Source organism: Cebidichthys violaceus, unplaced genomic scaffold, assembly GCF_023349555.1.
Source record: "Cebidichthys violaceus isolate CVI_PGR_0920_01 unplaced genomic scaffold, fCebVio1.0.p SCAF_1, whole genome shotgun sequence".
NCBI classification, from domain to species: Eukaryota; Metazoa; Chordata; class Actinopteri; order Perciformes; family Stichaeidae; genus Cebidichthys; species Cebidichthys violaceus.
The window spans coordinates 23,695,686-23,711,526 of record NW_027176262.1 but is presented as its reverse complement, the minus strand read 5'-3'; the positions used below and the strand labels follow the sequence as shown (position 1 = coordinate 23,711,526).

Here is a 15,841-nt window from a genome sequence, read left to right as displayed (position 1 = left end):
AATTACACCTATTAAGCGGAATGATAGAGCACTAAATATTTGTGTTAAGAAACTTTTTTACTAGAGGAAAGATTTCACAATCCCCATTGTGCTTCAAGTGCAGGGGCTAGAGTACGAGTCAGTTGTATGTAGTCGGTTCTGTGCCTAGGTCCACCGGGCCGTGGGCTCCGTTCGCTTTAAGCTTGGCATGCCGTCGACTCACTGACCGTATTCAAGGCTGCCTTTACTCTGAATGTGGAAGAGTTGTCTTCATGTTGCACACATCTTTCCACACTACAGTTCCTCAGCGGGAGCGGGTGGGCGGGGGTCGGGGGGGGGGGGGCGGAGCACGTCTGCTTAGCTGTCGCTATGCTAACGACGGGGGTGGGGGGGGAGGGAGGGAGGGAGGGTCACAGATTTGATGTAAATTAATTGTATAAAAAAAAAAGGATCCAGAGGACCAGGGTGGCGTGGAGGAGCACTGTTGATCGGTGCTTCATGTATATAAACACTGACTGTTCTTTGAGTTACAAAAGTGAAAGATGTATGAAATATGAAAGCAATTCAATCAAATTTGACTCTACCTAAGTTTGATTCAGGATACTCTCTGCGTTTGTCTCCGCAGATATTTTCTTTATGTAATTAGAACGTGTAGCAGACAGCGACTGACGTCTTTTTCTTTCTTTTACAAATAAAGAGCAGCTTCCACAACCTGTTGTACAGCGTTTCTTTATTCAACGTTAAAACTATTTATATCATCTGCAAAGAGGCACGTTATGAACATTATGAACATTATGAACCTGTTACAGTAGACTAGTACTCATTTAACACACTGTGTCCTGTAAGTACATGGTACTGCATGAGGAATGTAGTGCACCTTGTCTGAAATGGCTGAAATAACTCGAGCCTTAAAACTATTAAGACACGACCCGCTTACAGGATCTCACAAAAAATGACCACTTGCTCAATCAGCCAGCAGCATAATTCATGTTTGACTCATCCAGGAGATCAACACGTCTCTTAATAATAAGACTTTAGAGAGGGGGGGGGGGGGGGGTGTCATTTCAGAAGTAGGTCACCAGGATGTTACCGCAGAGGGTTCACCACAGTCTGGATTCCAGCTGGTTTTGTTTGTCTTCTTTCTGGGCTGATCGTCAACAGACCAGAAGGGAACAACCTGTTGTTAAAGCCATGGAGCTGCCCTGAGAGCCACGCCAGGGATCATCACCTGGAACGCTCCAAACCATCTCAAGGGCTTCAAGCGTCTCACTGTTTGTACTGCAAACATGCTATGACTGTTTGAAATACCTCAGGTTCCTGTGGCCCGCCTGTGTCCACACCCTTTTGTCAAACACAACATGTGGAAACTGAGGACACCTGCTGGACGCCGCCTGCCATTACAGCACAGATGACACCTCCGTGTAACAACTGGCGGCACACGTCAGGTCCTCCCCACACGCACACACACACACACACACACACACACACACACACACACACACACAGAGTCCATCCCTCTCTCCTCAGCTCTTGACCCGGGGAGTCCGGCACAATCCAGCAGCAGCAGCAGATCTTTGGAGGAGGCAAACACTTCCACACCTACTCCACCTGCTTCCTTTGTTAACACATCAGGATGGGAGTTACTGGAGCAGTTTGTGACGAGCCTGCAGGCGTCCTGTAAGGTAGGAGACACACTCTGACTTACCAAAGGAAAACTTCAGTTATTCTTTGTTTTTTCGTTCGCTTGCATTATAAAGTATTGCATGAATAGGTCGGTCGCCTGATTGACCTATTTCTAACCGTTACTTTTGACAACGCATTGCTAGAACCTCTAGAAAAAGATGTCTATCCATTATATACAGCCTATAATTTAAGGTAGAGATTTCAGATTTAACTCTAAGAAACATTATCAATCAAAAATCTATTTAAATATGAATACATAAACAGCATTTGAGCGCTTCTCTTTGAAAACACGTCCAGCAGTGTCCTGCAGCTTCTTCACTTTTATCTCGTAATCTGAAGCTCCACAAAGACATGTAGGACCGAGACGTATTATCAGGTTACAAGTATATTATAAAGTACTTTATAACAAAGTCAAAGTAGAAACGTCAGTCTGTGGAGATCTAACCTGATGAGTCAACAAAGAGGTCCTTAAATAAACACGCAAAAGGAGCACACCAGATGTGTAGAAGTAGTGATGTACCTAAAGTATCGGTTGACAATAATTCCCTCTGAAATGTAGTGAAGTAGAAGTATAACGATAAACAAAAACGCATATTGCCTACACAAGTAAAGTACCTCAGAAATTGTACTTGTACCTGTTTTTGAGTGAATCTACTTGGTTATTTTCCACCACTGTTTGTGAACAGAATTCAGATTAACAGGTCACGTTACAATTAATATGCGGCATTGTTGGAACGGCTTCAAGTGCAGCTGTCTCTATTGAAATGGAGCTAATTGGAGTCACTGCACTCTCCATCAATTAGAGGCCCGTTGTATGGAAGTCACTGTGCAACAGTTAAAGACCGTCCGTCATGTAATTCATACCTTTATGATTCACTTACATTCATGTTTACTGGGCGTTAACGAGGTTTTCAAATATGGGATCAAAGATGGGATTAAGACGTGACAGTGGGGATGTGCCCGACAGTGACAGACCCGGCTGGCTGAGCGTTTCCACACCTGCAAGGAAGGAGGAGGAGCCATGATTGACCTGAGCTACCTGACGGAGGAGGAGCAAGGGGCGATAATGACGGTGCTGAGGAGGGACGCCGATCTGAAGAAGGCCGAGGAGGAGAGAGTCAGGTAACAGAAATCAGCATCGGACATCATGAACGCTTCAGATGACAATGGCATCCAACGTCGCTTCTTTTTTTTTTTCACATGAGCAAAAATGTTTTGGCCATCATTTAAGCTAATGTCCCGTTATTCAGCTAATGTAATTTTAACGATTAAATAAGTCCTCCTTTCCATCGCCTGCTTTGTGAGAAGAGGCCTTTGTGGGACAGTCAAAAATAATACTCGTCCGACCATAATGGAATAACACAATAACAGCTTGGCCGGATACAGACGCCGTCGCTGAGAAGCCTCCATGTGAGAGAGGGGCAAATTAGATTAAAAGCCAAGATGAAGTCCACACATGGCAGAGGGTCATGCTGCCCCGATGGACAAGAATAGAAACCCTTAAAGGCCTCAGTGATGAGAGACACCTCAACTGTGAAGAGCGTGATGCCTCTTACTGCCTCCTTTCACACACAAAAAAACCCCCAACGTTTAAAATCAGCAGATAAGCTGTCCGTTGAACCTGTGGGAGGGGTCAAACATTCCTCTCAGTGTATGATCAAGGCCTGTTGAGACAAACAAAAGGCCCAGTGTCTCTTCTGATCGCTCCCATGAGCAGAAATTAAAAAAGGAGAAACTTTGATATCTCTAATAAACAATGCAGTCATGCATGTAAACTAACACAAAGATAGGAGTCCTCTCTGAAGACGCGTTTTGTTACGTTAACGTGAGTCAGGAACACAATGACTCAATGTGTGAGTTTAACGTCTCTTCTTTTCTCAGCGGGAGGCTGAATGCTCGCTGTGTCTTTTTTTGCCGGTCTGGTGTAAAAGGATTAAGCCAACAGCCCGTTAATAACGTGCTGCCCTTTATTCACATGACCGCTGTGTTCCTCCATCGAGAGGAAAGATGAGCTGGAGCGGCCATTTTCTCTTTGATTCAATTTGAACTTGAAGGGAATGTTGTTGTTTTTTTTCCCGAATTCCTTCCTTACAGATCATGTGCAAACTATAATTGCAGTGAAATGAGAGTAAACATTTTACCACCTTAAACTGAGTTCATGAAGTGCCTCAGGAGATTAATAAGCAGCACTGCCTGATTTAAAAACATCTGTTGAGAAACGCCGCCCAACATATTAACATATTAACATATTAACATAGACGGACGTCTTGACTTAAGCATTTGTACACGTCTCCTTTGTGTTTCCCCTCCAGGAAGCTGGAGAGAGTACCTGACAGCAGGTTGCAGTCAGACACCGAGCTGAAGTACCGAACTGGGGAGTGGTTTTACGAGGCCAAGTCTCTGAGACACGTGGACAAGATCCACGGCTCGGAGATCATCCTGGCCTCCATGAAACAGAGAAGAGCTGGTTCAGGTGTGTTCGTTGGACGCTGTTGACGAAGGGCTTGTTGTAAAGCACACGTTACATGTTACAGCTCCATTCGTGAGCTCAGCACTTTGTACCCGTTATCCAGCCGCAGGTTATATCTTCAGAGGTGTCTTCACAATCCCTCAGGTGTCTTCTGTCTGCCTTGAAGGATAAAGTTTAAATCCAACCTTTTACTACGCCGCTCCCTGCCAATGCCTACACACAGGACTTTTTTTACTGTTTACATATATTACAGAAGAGAAGATCAGAGTGACAGTTAGTGATAGTATTGGATCTAAACGTTGGTTTTGCCGCAAGCAAAAATGTATACTTCTGTGCAGATTGTTGACATCTGTGCTTAGTAGCATGCAGAGAGCCGGGGTCCAAACGTGGGGCTGGGAAAGAAGTCAACCTCAACAACTGCCCTAAAACATAACAGCATATCACAGATAAGCTGCTGTGAACGCGGCTCCTTTCTGTTGCAGATGGTTCTCTCCGAACTGAAAGATCCAAGACGCCCAGCAGTCGAGGTTCAGACATCGGCGCTCCGCCAAAACCGGCCAGATGTTTGGAAGCGCTGCAACCACAGGAGATCGAGTACACACTCCTTTCTCATTCACAGATTTACCCATCTGTCCGTCTTCAACCTCTGCATTTTTTCTCTTTAGATTATAACTCGATCACTTTGAAACACTGGAGCAGCTCCTCTCTCTCTCTCTTTCTCACTTTGTCAGTGTATACAGTGTGTGTGTGTGTGTGTGTGTGTGTGTGTGTGTGTGTGTGTGTGTGTGTGTGTGTGTGTGTGTCTTGTGACTCAGCCTGTGCAAACATAGGTGGTGCTTACTGGGAATATGTCTGTTTTATAGCCCAGCAGCAGCTGCTGCTCACAACACTGCTGCTTTGAGATATTAAGGGATTAACTCAGCAGAGCTGAGTGTGTGACTTACTCCGGTGGAGGATCATTTGAATTCAACATGTTTCCATTAGAAGTTGGGTCAATATTTGATTTTGCCGAGCTGTGCTTCATGCAGAGGGATACACACTTCCTAAACACACAGAACACTCAGGAATGTAATTGCCTGAACTCTCTGTTTGTAGCCTGATAGTTCTGTAGTCTTTGCAGTGTCATTCCTGTGTTTCATCACATGCATTCCTAAATGCAATCAATCAATTACTCAAAGATTTGCTTTCCCGTAAGTACAAATCCTCTTGTTCAGCTACAAATTGCCGGATGTTATCGAGCGCTCTCTTACTTTCTGGTGATATTCCGGTTGATTAGGTTCGGTGGAGTTCTTTCTCTTTGATACCGCCGTTATTTACGAGTCAGCAAGCTCCAGTCATGCACATCTCAGTATACTTTTGAGAAAAAAACATGTTTTTCAGCAGGCACATCGAGTTCAACTGCACTCCATCTGATGCTTTACAGTGCTCGTGTTTTCCTTTAAGTTCACCTTTTCTAATGTTTGAATTGTTTTTGTTCCACAGCAGTGCAGAGAAAGAGAATCTAAATTCAGCGGTTCGCTCTCCAAGACCGGTATGTGTTACAAAACAGATCGGCCTTTTTTTCCGTGACCGTTTCTTTCTTTCTTTGTCGCGACCTTATCACAATCATATTGCAAATATTGAATTGTCAAACATTAATTATAGCAATTTTCCTTTAAGCCAAGGCACAACCCTTTCAACCGCGCTTCCCTTATTGTTGTTGAGCCACCTGAAAATAATGATGACCCGTCAACCGGCCGGGACCGGGAGACACCCGAGACAGGTTTGAACTGAAACCAACAAAAGAATCGATGCAGAGCGACATCGAATCAATACTCTGGACTGAGCCTTTCTTCCGCTGTGTCCCTCAGAGCCCATATCTCCACTGAAGAGCCACCTGGCACAGAGCAGTCAGACTTCAGGGGCCTCGCTCACATCGGAGGGCTCTTCTGTCGGCTACAGGCCGGTGCCAAAGAAGAGGACATTTCGCTCAAGATGTGCCTCCAGTCAGCCCGAGAGCAACGGTGGGACGCCGTTAGACGCTCTGGGGGAGACAGCGGGGATTGTTCCCAGCCCAAGACGGAGCCTCCAGCGAGGGTCCAGTGAGAACTCTAACCAGTCCTACCTGAAGGGCCAAGATGAAATGCCGCAGAAAAGTGTTGTTTCTTATCAAGCATCTCATTCAGCTCAACCATCCAAACCTCTGGATGAAAACTCCCAGCAGCCACTCTGTGACGTAGCTCAGCTGTCGTCTGATCCCAGTCCGAAGAGAGAAAGAAAGCCACCTTCGATAACAAGATACAGGTCAGCAGACGACTCTGACCCCAACATTTTAACTAAGCTCTCTCTCCTCTTTCCACTGCAACTCACAACCTGCATCATTTCAGACTCGCCACATACACCAGGAGTGATGCATCCGGCGACAAAGAGATCCCACTGAAGAGCGACGGACGAGGCGATGACGTCGTTCTGCACACGGGCTGGATCCAGGACTCAGACCCAGAAAACAATAGCAGTATGGGAACAGCAATGAGACCGGGAGATCTGAGTCTGCCCCAAAGCACTGTGGGTGAGTCCAGTTACAAAGAATAACTACTTACTGTAGTTAAAAGTACGTCTGAACTAGTCGTCGAATTTCAACTGAGGCAATAGTTCTTAAAGCCCTTCAAAATCTCATTCACTTCAAATCACGTTTGTGAGACAATTTGTCCAATTTCAGATTAGATTTTAGAGGAGATGGTGCATAGTTAGATAGCAGAGCACCTCAAGGTGTCACTCAGAGAGTGTCTGGTTAATAAAAACGGTGGGCACCTGGGAGAGAAGGCAAACCTGTGGACATCCTTTAGCTTTCTGACCACATTAAGACATATTTCATTATTTTATATACCTTTCTTTTCAGATCCAGATCCCCCAGTGTCTTACGATCTCAACTTTATTGATAAGTCTGATCAGCTAGCTCAGAAGAAATCAAACCAAAAACACGCGTTTCAGTTATCCACTCAGACCACCAGTCCCACTGGTGACGAGGAGGACTCCATCGCTAAGGTGCTGGACTGGTTTAGCCGCAGCACAGACAGCCTTGATTGGCCAAAGACAGAAGATAGTCCAAAGGTCACGCAGAGCTCTGATGATCAGACAGAAATCAGTAAATCAAGAGGTGAAGGTTCACTTAGAGAAGATGCCGGGGATATTATAAGTGACAGAAAGAAAGAAACTCTTCAAATGAGAAGAAATTCCTTACGAAGGCAGTCCAGTGAGGCTAAAGAGTTAAGAGCAACAGACAGAGACACACAAGAAACCCAAGAAGAGGTAGGGAAGAATACCAGAGAAAGAATTCGGTCACAGGAGGTTGAAGATAATACCGATGAAAGCCAACCCCCCCAAATCGCTCACCTGAAGTCATTCTGGGAGAAAAGCAACCCGGGACATAAAATAATTATCAGCAAATCGATCACGCCCGGCGACAAAGGACAAAAACCTGGTCGAGGCTCAGCGGAGAAAGACGAGGACAAAGTAAACAAGCCACACATAGCGCCTGATGTGTCCACCGGGCCCGGAACTTACAACGGAATGGGAATCTATGATCGGTCGGCTTCACATCCGGGGGATGCAAGAGAACAACAGAAAGATACTGGACCCAGTCTGGTGATCAGTACTTCAACTCAGAGGAACAACAATGACTCAACATGTAATGTATTAAAGTTAGCAGCCAGTCCCCCAGTAGCTGACAGAAGAGATTCAGACACTGAGATTGTATCCGTCAACAGAATTAGTCCACAGCCAAAGACACAGATTCCTGTGTCTCACCGGGATGCAGATCCAGACTCTGAGAAGCTCCATTTGTCCAGAGACAGCCCATATACAAACGACAAGCAAGGTGACCAGCCGATCGCCTCTAAAGCACACATGCGTAGAGGCTGGAGTGAAGAAGTGCAGACGAGGGATAGCGAGGATAAAAGTACGCAATCAAGCATGTCTCCTAAACAAAAGGAGGATGCGTCTAACAAAGACAGAATCGACAGCCCGCACACAAACAGGCAAGGTCAGCCACACCAAGAAAGTGCTGCAGAGAAGATAAAGCAGCTCAAGTCTTTCTGGGAGCAGGAGTGGCAAAAGCCTCCATTTTACACCGGCAAACCCAAACCTCTTGGTGATGGTAAAGTTGCTCGTGGTGCAAATCAATCAAAACTGAATAAAAGATTTACAAAGTCGGAGTATGATCTGACATCGATTGGAAATGATTCGGGCATCGATGACGGACACTCTGATCGGAATTATCGCAACCTCACTGTTCTTCCTGTGAACCAGACAATGGACAAGCTGTCCCCGACCCTCCGCACGAGCCGAACACAATTCAGTACTCTGCGCGAGTTCTGGGGCGAGGCCAAGTCCGACGCCAAGGGATCGTCTTCCTTCGACAAACCCAAGAGCCCCAAAAAGAAAGAGCCAATAAGCGGCCAGCTTTCATTTGACCCGGAGAATTACCGCGTATCAGAGAAACCAAGACCTGCTGCCGTGAAATCATCTCCACCTCTTCAGAATCGATCGAAGTCACCTCATGATAGACAGACGGGGTCGAGGGCAGCGAGTGACGGCAAAAACAACCTGTCCAATTATGCCACAGCTGAGTCCAAAAGGAGCTCAAAAGATGCTAATAGAGAGGAGAAACCCCCCAAATCCCCAATCCGATCAGGAAAAGAGACTCGCTCTCCAAAGAGCAGAAAAGACAGCTTTGGCACATCGAGCAGTCGTGGAAATTCCATGCGTCGCGCCATTAGCATGTTTTCTCTGAGCGATCCGGATGAAAAAGAGCTTAAAATGGATGTCCACTCCCAGAGCAGGAAGCAGAGGCAGAACTCCGAAAAAGGTTCCTCGCCGAGAAGATCACCTGAGGAGACCGAGACGCTGACTCCGCGTGCGCGGGCACACGTTCCCAGAGGCTACCAGCATTACCTGGGCATGACGGACGAGAGCAGCGGCCACGCCTCTCTCGCCCCGGCTGCGCAGGACGAGGCGTCAGAGGGAAAGTCGAGGTACGAGTTTGACCCGGCTGGGCCGGTGAGGACCAGCACTCCGGTGAGCTTAGGGGAGAGCTACAGCAGTGGGCCCGGCAAGAGCAGTCAGCGCCCCCTGTGGGCGAACTACAGCGGTTCGGACGCAGGTCAGGAATCGTCTGTGAGCAGCGCGTCAGAAAGCTGGTCCAACTCGAGGAGTTCAAACTGTAAGCAGCAACTTCACTTTTTGTATAAACAGGGCGATACGCAGCGGCGGCGCCACAGCTTTTCTTTTGCTAGTGCTGTGGGGTTTGAATTCTGAGTGAGGGTGCTTTGAAATTTAGGGTTTGTCACACGTGCAAATACCCAGTCGCAGCAAAAGCAAAAACAATATTCCTAGATAGAATTTTACATAAGTGGCAGAAATGTAGATGTATTTTTAGTGAAGGAGAAACCTTTAATTTTTTTTTTATTTTAAGGTTTTTCTAATTTGTTTCCAATCAGTTAAGCTGTTTCGTTTCATATTTATCAAGATTTAAAACACTGCGTATTACATATATATACACACAGACACAGAATTATATTAAGTTTGGATGAAAAAAAATCAACTTAATCAGAATAAAACACGATTCATAAAGCATGTGTTAAATGTTGAGAACAAAACAAGTTCAAGTCAAGAATGAACAAACATGTAGATCTCCTATTTAACGTCTAACAGAAATGTACATTTGCGTTTTCTCAGTTTTATGAGATTTCATAATTACATAATTCTAACAATGTCTTGAATAAGCTGTTTTGAAGTAGTCCAGCTCCTGCTGTCTCTTATTATTACCACTCTGGCTTTTATGCAGCAGTATCCTTGATATCGTGTTCGTGTCGAGTCGTCTTTGTTGGCAGAGGTAAATCTCTGTACACACAGTCAGCTGCCCGTGTTTAATTTGTGGGATGGGCAATATGTTCCTCTCACTTCACTGACACAGATTAAAAAAATAAATGATTCACAAACCGACAACTCAAGCAGCTTCGTGTCAGCTTTCTGTCACGGTGGTTTTAAACGCTTTGAGGCAGGGGATGTACAGTACTCACATATCCCTACATCAGTTCTCCACTGTCACCCAACTGCACTATTATTTGGCTATTATGCACAACATTTCATGTTAGCAAATGTATCAAATCAAACCAAAAACATGTGCAGGTTATGGCAACACGAGTTAGAAACGTATCTAACAACGCACTACAGTATAAAAGTACCATTCGTCATCTGCATTACCCTTCAGATCCTTCCCTTGCTGCGAGGACTACCTTGACTTCTCTCAGTTTGTTCATTCATGAATATAATTTTACAGAGTTTACCACAAATATTTAGATTTTGTGCGTATTGATTAGCTGCAACGATTAGCAGATTAATCAATTATAAGTTATTGTTCTGCAGAAATGCCAAACAAGTTATGTGAGCAATAAACTTGCTTTAGTAAAATAATGCAGATCAAAATACCAACTCGTTCTTTTTGAATATAATGATAACTTTAAACAAAGACTCATTTTGAGCATGAGAAGCGGTCCATACTGTGAGCCTGTGAGTCGATCTTTCTCTCCGATCCACGCTGTAGGTGAGAACGACGCCGAGGGTGAAAACCTCGTGAGGAAAGCGCTGCGGAGAGCAGAAGCAAGGCCTAAAAACCTGACTAAAAGTCTGGAGGACATCACCGCATCTTTGTCACCACGTGAGACATGTCCTCAACCTCCAGGTCAGATTGTCCATATATACGCAGATCATTTTGGGGGGGGATTGTGATTCCTTTGGTTTTGTTTTTCACAGGACAAGAAACCAGACAAGACCCAGCTGCCGACATGAGACGCATTCGTGATGGTAAAACAATACATGCCTGATCTTTTCCATTACGGACATGTTTGCCAAGCAAATTAGTAAAGATTTGAATCTTCTGCTTCCCAATCAACCACTGTTCAGCTTCATCCATCCCGTCGCCGTCATCCTCCCTGTTTTCGGATCCGGAGCACCTGAAGAAGATGAGCAAATCGGTTCCTTCGTTTTTACAGAAGGAGGTAAAAAAAAAAAACCCACCCGTGCACGTTTTTAGTCCAGCAGGTCAAAGTCTGCCCTGCGTCCCTGAGCACAGCGCTTTCTGCGCCTGCTGTCTGTGTTTCAGGACGTCGGCAGAGACACTGACTCCACCCTCGGGGACAGTGACCGAACAGGAAGACTAACGACGGGCAGCTCTTTGAATAACCTCACCGGCTCCTCTGGCATGTCGTCTGTATGTTCCCACTGATGCATGAGCACGCTTAACTCTGCTCTCCTCAACTGCTCTGATCGCTGGCTTTTAAATTGAAACTGTGTTTGTCAGAGATTGACATTTACCTGATTATTAGTTTGTTTGTTTGTTAGGAATGCTATCACATGTTCTGCCCTTTGAAACAATGGGCTTCCTGTCCCCCTCAGACTCATGGTTGGCACCAGATGGTCAGGCACAACCATGAAAAAAAGAGCGCTCCACAGTACTCTACTGAGTTCAGCATTGCACTCCTACAGCATTGTCTGTGACACAGTGTTGAGTTGACAGTGAGAAATATCGATGCAGAAGAAATATGATCTTTCTTTATGCTCATTGCTCGTCCTTGACTAAACCTGAGTGTTACGCTAGCAGCGGCTAATGCTCCCTCGAGGGGCCCAGCTCATTGTTCCCTCGACATCATCCTTGGACCATGTTAACATACTTTATTAGATATAATAACAATACTGTGTGGCTAGGGCTCTTTGCCTTCGTTGGTCCGGTTTAGGCAGGACAAGTGATGAGGCAGAGGTGGGCAGGTCATGTCTTTGCCATAGTAGAGAAGAAATTGATTGCAACTTAGCCTCAGCTTCTGTTTTGGAGCAAAGGACCTTCAGAATAAAAGCTGTTGGTTGGGCTTTTGGTCCAGTGGGACATTTTGTTTGACTCTCGAGGCTTTGAAATAACGGCATGGCATCAGCGGAGGTTCTGATCTGAGGAAACGTAGACACACTCCTGCCTCAAGCTGCTCGAGTCGAGCAGAAAAGAGGAGCTTAAACTCGAAGCCTTCAGTCCAAACCAACGCTGTCTCAAGTGAAATGACTTGAGGCGATCAAATTTCACGCAGGCTTCATACAACCTGTTTCATGTATTTAGTAGGTTTTCCCTAAGATGTTGAAAATTGGTGGAACCAATTAGATCTGTCCTTGATTTTTATCTCCAGGAGATAGATTAGATTTCCAAAAAGTCCAAAACCACAAATCATTCAATAAATAAAAATGATTAAAGATATGATTGGTGGTGTAAAATGTTCGCCTGCTTGTGTGTGTGTGTGTGTGTGTGTGCTCCTAGATGAGTGGGAGTGTGATGACCGTGTACAGTGGCGATTTTGGGAATGTGGAGGTTCAGGGAAATATCCAGTTCTCCATCAACTACGTCCAGAAGCTCAGAGAGTTTCACATCTTTGTGACTGAGTGCCAAGACCTGGCAGCGGTCGACCCAAAGAGGGGCCGCTCTGATCCGTGAGTCTGTTCTTGAAGTATTCTATCATCATATTTCTACACTGTACTGTTTATTATCTGCGTAAAGTAAAATGAATCACTGTCACAGGCCAACACTGCTTTTGTCTCTGCAAACAAGACAGGAAAAATACTTGTGTAAACGAGATACGACTGCAGCATAACTAAAAATGCGAACAATTTTCTGGGTCAGAATGTACATTTTGTCCGCTGACGTTGACTAGATTTACTTCCATATGGTGTTGTGTACTCAGGGTGTATCGTTTTGCTTTTGAAGGTATGTCAAAAGCTACTTGGTTCCTGACAAAGCTAATCTGGGAAAGAGGAAAACGTCTGTGAAAAAGAAGACAAGAAATCCAACTTTCAACGAGATCCTGCGAGTAAGAATCCACAGATGTGATGCCGATAGCGCTAAACAAACAAAGGCACTTTCCCACACTGCGATGCCAAATACATGGCGTGCGTGATAATCAACAAAGAAAAAAGCACCTTGCTCTTTCCTGTCCTTACAGTATCGCGTTCGCATGGAGTACCTCAGAACCCAGACGCTCATTCTCTCCGTTTGGCATCACGACACCTTTGGCAGGAACAGCTTCCTGGGCGAGGTAGACGTGGACCTCTCTAAGTGGGACTTTGACCACACCCAGATGAACTACTTAGCCCTGAAGGCGAGGGTAAGAAGAAGAGAAACACACTTTATCCACAGCAGTTGTTTTCTCATCAAATAACAGCAGATTATCTAACAATGTCGTCCGCCTCCCCAGAGTCTATTTGAGCTCGTGATATCACATGCAGTGGTGTAACCTGTGCACAAAGGAATTTGGGATCTACTGTTTATGTATATTTTACACTCGTTTCAGACCGCACCCACTCTGGCGCCATCACATGGCCAAGGAGAGATGAGACTAGCCATGCGTTTCCTGCCGGAGATCGTCTCCAGTGAAGGTCTGCACGCGCTTCTATTCTGTTATTTAAAAGCAGGCTTTCGTTTCTTGATGTGCATTTTAGGAAACCGCAATCCCACCCATTGTATAGAAAAGGTTCTTTGAATATGTTTGTATGTATTTTGTCATTTCTTTTTCTAAGGATTAATTAAGGAGGGTCCAACTACCGGAGAAGTTCACATTTGGGTGAAAGACTGCAAGAACTTGCCTCGAATCAGGGCCTCCATCGACCCATATGTTAAGTGGTACGTTACATTCATGTTAAGTTCAAGATATCGGTTGGCTTTCTGGGAAATACTCCGATTTGATTTATTGCCGAGAAGATTGATACCACTCAAGTTTGTCTTTTAAACAGCTGCACGTTAGCTTAGCTTAGCATAAAGACTGGAAACGGCTCTGTCCAAAGGTATAATTTGGTATAAAAAGGCTATTCAGCACCTCTGAAGCTCAGTTTTACACAACATGTATGTTAATTCGTAAGCTTTAGAGGTGCATTTTGTTGAGCCACCGTTTCCCCCTGTTCCACCTCCTCATGCTAAGCTAAGCTAACCCTTTCCTAGCTGTGAGGTGAGCTTCATATTGAATGTACAGACGTAAGATCAGTATGGATATTGAGATTAGGTACCCTCCCAAAAGGACTCTAAACTTTTCTGCTGTAGCGGTGAAAGTAATTCCTCTTCCCCCTTCATCCCAAGCTTCGTGCTGCCGGACACGAGCAGGAAGAGCCGCCAGAAGACGCGCGTGGTGCGGAGGACGGCGGACCCGGCGTTCAACCACACAATGGTGTACGACGGCATCAGACAGGTCGACCTATCGGAGGCCTGCGTGGAGCTCACTGTGTGGGACCAAGACAGGCTGGCCAGCAACCTGCTGGGGGGCCTGAGGCTTGGAGTGGGAAAAGGTACCGGTCAAAATACACAAACCGAACAAATCGGACTCCCGTAAAAGAAGCGATCTTCAGCTGGAGCGTCGCTTTTGATGCTCCAGAAACTGTTTATTTTTCAGGCTTTTCTCTCGCTTTATTCATTGAAGTATTTGATATTTTGACCTCTTTGGGCCTCAAGCACCAAATTTAAATGACGCCACCTGAGGGGCTGCTCGTGTTTGTAATGTTTGTGTCTCTTCTTGCTCTCCGTAGGAAGGAGTTACGGAGCGCCGGTGGACTGGATGGACTCAACTCCTTATGAGGAGGCGCTGTGGGAGCGCATGATGACCACCCCGAACGAATGGGTGGAGGACGTACTCCCGCTAAGAGTGATGAACTCTGCGAAAACTGGTTTCAAATAACTAGAACTAGTGCAAAGACGCTGTCAATTAATAGTTTTAAAGATTTAAATTCAGTCAGGAAAAGCTGTCTAAGGATTTCACATGTCTGCCTCTCCTTGCGCTCGCTTTTAGTGACAATAATGTCACAGACAAGAAGAAGCCTTGAGGCGCACTGGGAAATACAGCTGTACCAGGATCTAGATATCCTACATGCTCTGTATGCACCCTGAATATCTCATGAGCCAAAATTATCAAGGTTGTTAAGTAAAGCTACTAACAGAAATTAGATAGCAAACAGCAGTAACAATGAAAAAAAGCAAATGTAAATATTCACTTAAACGGCTATATCTCGTCAGACTAACTCTTCTTTTGACAGCATGCATCATGTGATGAACTGTTGCCCGTAATCATATTAAAAACAAGTGGGATTAAAGATTGTCTGAATAACAACTTCTTCAACGGCGGTGAAAGAGCATCACAACACAACAGTCCTGTCCAGTGTCCCCCGTGACTTGTTCTTATTAGTTAAGATTAGAGACGATAAAGAGGATCCAGAGAAACAGATCTAGTTCAGATGACGATTACGACCGCCAGAGGACTGCTGCTGGACCGGTGTGAGAGAGGAAGACTAGAAGAATCAAGACGCCTCAGGTTGTGACGCCGCACGTTTCTTCTATTAAAAGGTTGCGTATTTGAATTAGAGCTGTTGACTCTGGAAGTTCGTAGAACCAGTCGTCACACTTGGCCGTCACAGCCGCGCAGACACACAGATATATATATATCTATATATATATATATATATATATATAGATATATATATATATATAGAGATATATATATATATATATATATATATATATATATATATATATATAGAGATATATATATATATATATATATATATATATATATATATATATATATAGATAGAGATAGATATATATATATATATATATATATATATATATATATATATATATATATATATATATATATA

The 15,841-nt window shown here is 44.8% G+C and overlaps 1 protein-coding gene across 2 annotated transcripts; it reads left to right on the top strand.

The window, feature by feature from the left end:
- The first annotated feature begins 1,442 nt into the window (after positions 1-1,442).
- On the top strand, positions 1,443-15,277 carry sytl2b (synaptotagmin-like 2b). Of its 2 annotated transcripts, none has more exons than XM_068716187.1 (20): positions 1,443-1,661; positions 2,630-2,784; positions 3,975-4,135; positions 4,615-4,726; positions 5,618-5,663; positions 5,792-5,894; positions 5,983-6,415; positions 6,499-6,680; positions 7,011-9,332; positions 10,716-10,829; positions 10,925-10,975; positions 11,075-11,169; positions 11,274-11,381; positions 12,468-12,637; positions 12,912-13,014; positions 13,147-13,308; positions 13,495-13,579; positions 13,721-13,823; positions 14,274-14,479; positions 14,717-15,277. In XM_068716187.1, exons 2-20 carry the CDS (start codon positions 2,684-2,686, stop codon positions 14,863-14,865), a joined length of 4,806 nt encoding a protein of 1,601 aa, XP_068572288.1. In that variant the 5' UTR covers positions 1,443-1,661; positions 2,630-2,683; the 3' UTR covers positions 14,866-15,277. The 2 variants fall into 2 exon arrangements, with proteins under 2 accessions (XP_068572288.1, XP_068572280.1); XM_068716179.1 differs by having other exon boundaries at positions 5,615-5,663.
- The last annotated feature ends 564 nt before the right edge of the window (positions 15,278-15,841 follow it).

Bases quoted from the DNA above. Each gene is read 5' to 3' on its own strand.
- sytl2b (XM_068716179.1), top strand. From the start codon at position 2,684: ATGATTGACCTGAGCTACCTGACGGAGGAGGAGCAAGGGGCGATAATG. The intron at 2,785-3,974 runs GTAACAGAAATC...TTTCCCCTCCAG, and splicing joins GCCGAGGAGGAGAGAGTCAG to GAAGCTGGAGAGAGTACCTG. The intron at 10,976-11,074 runs GTAAAACAATAC...ACCACTGTTCAG, and splicing joins CATGAGACGCATTCGTGATG to CTTCATCCATCCCGTCGCCG.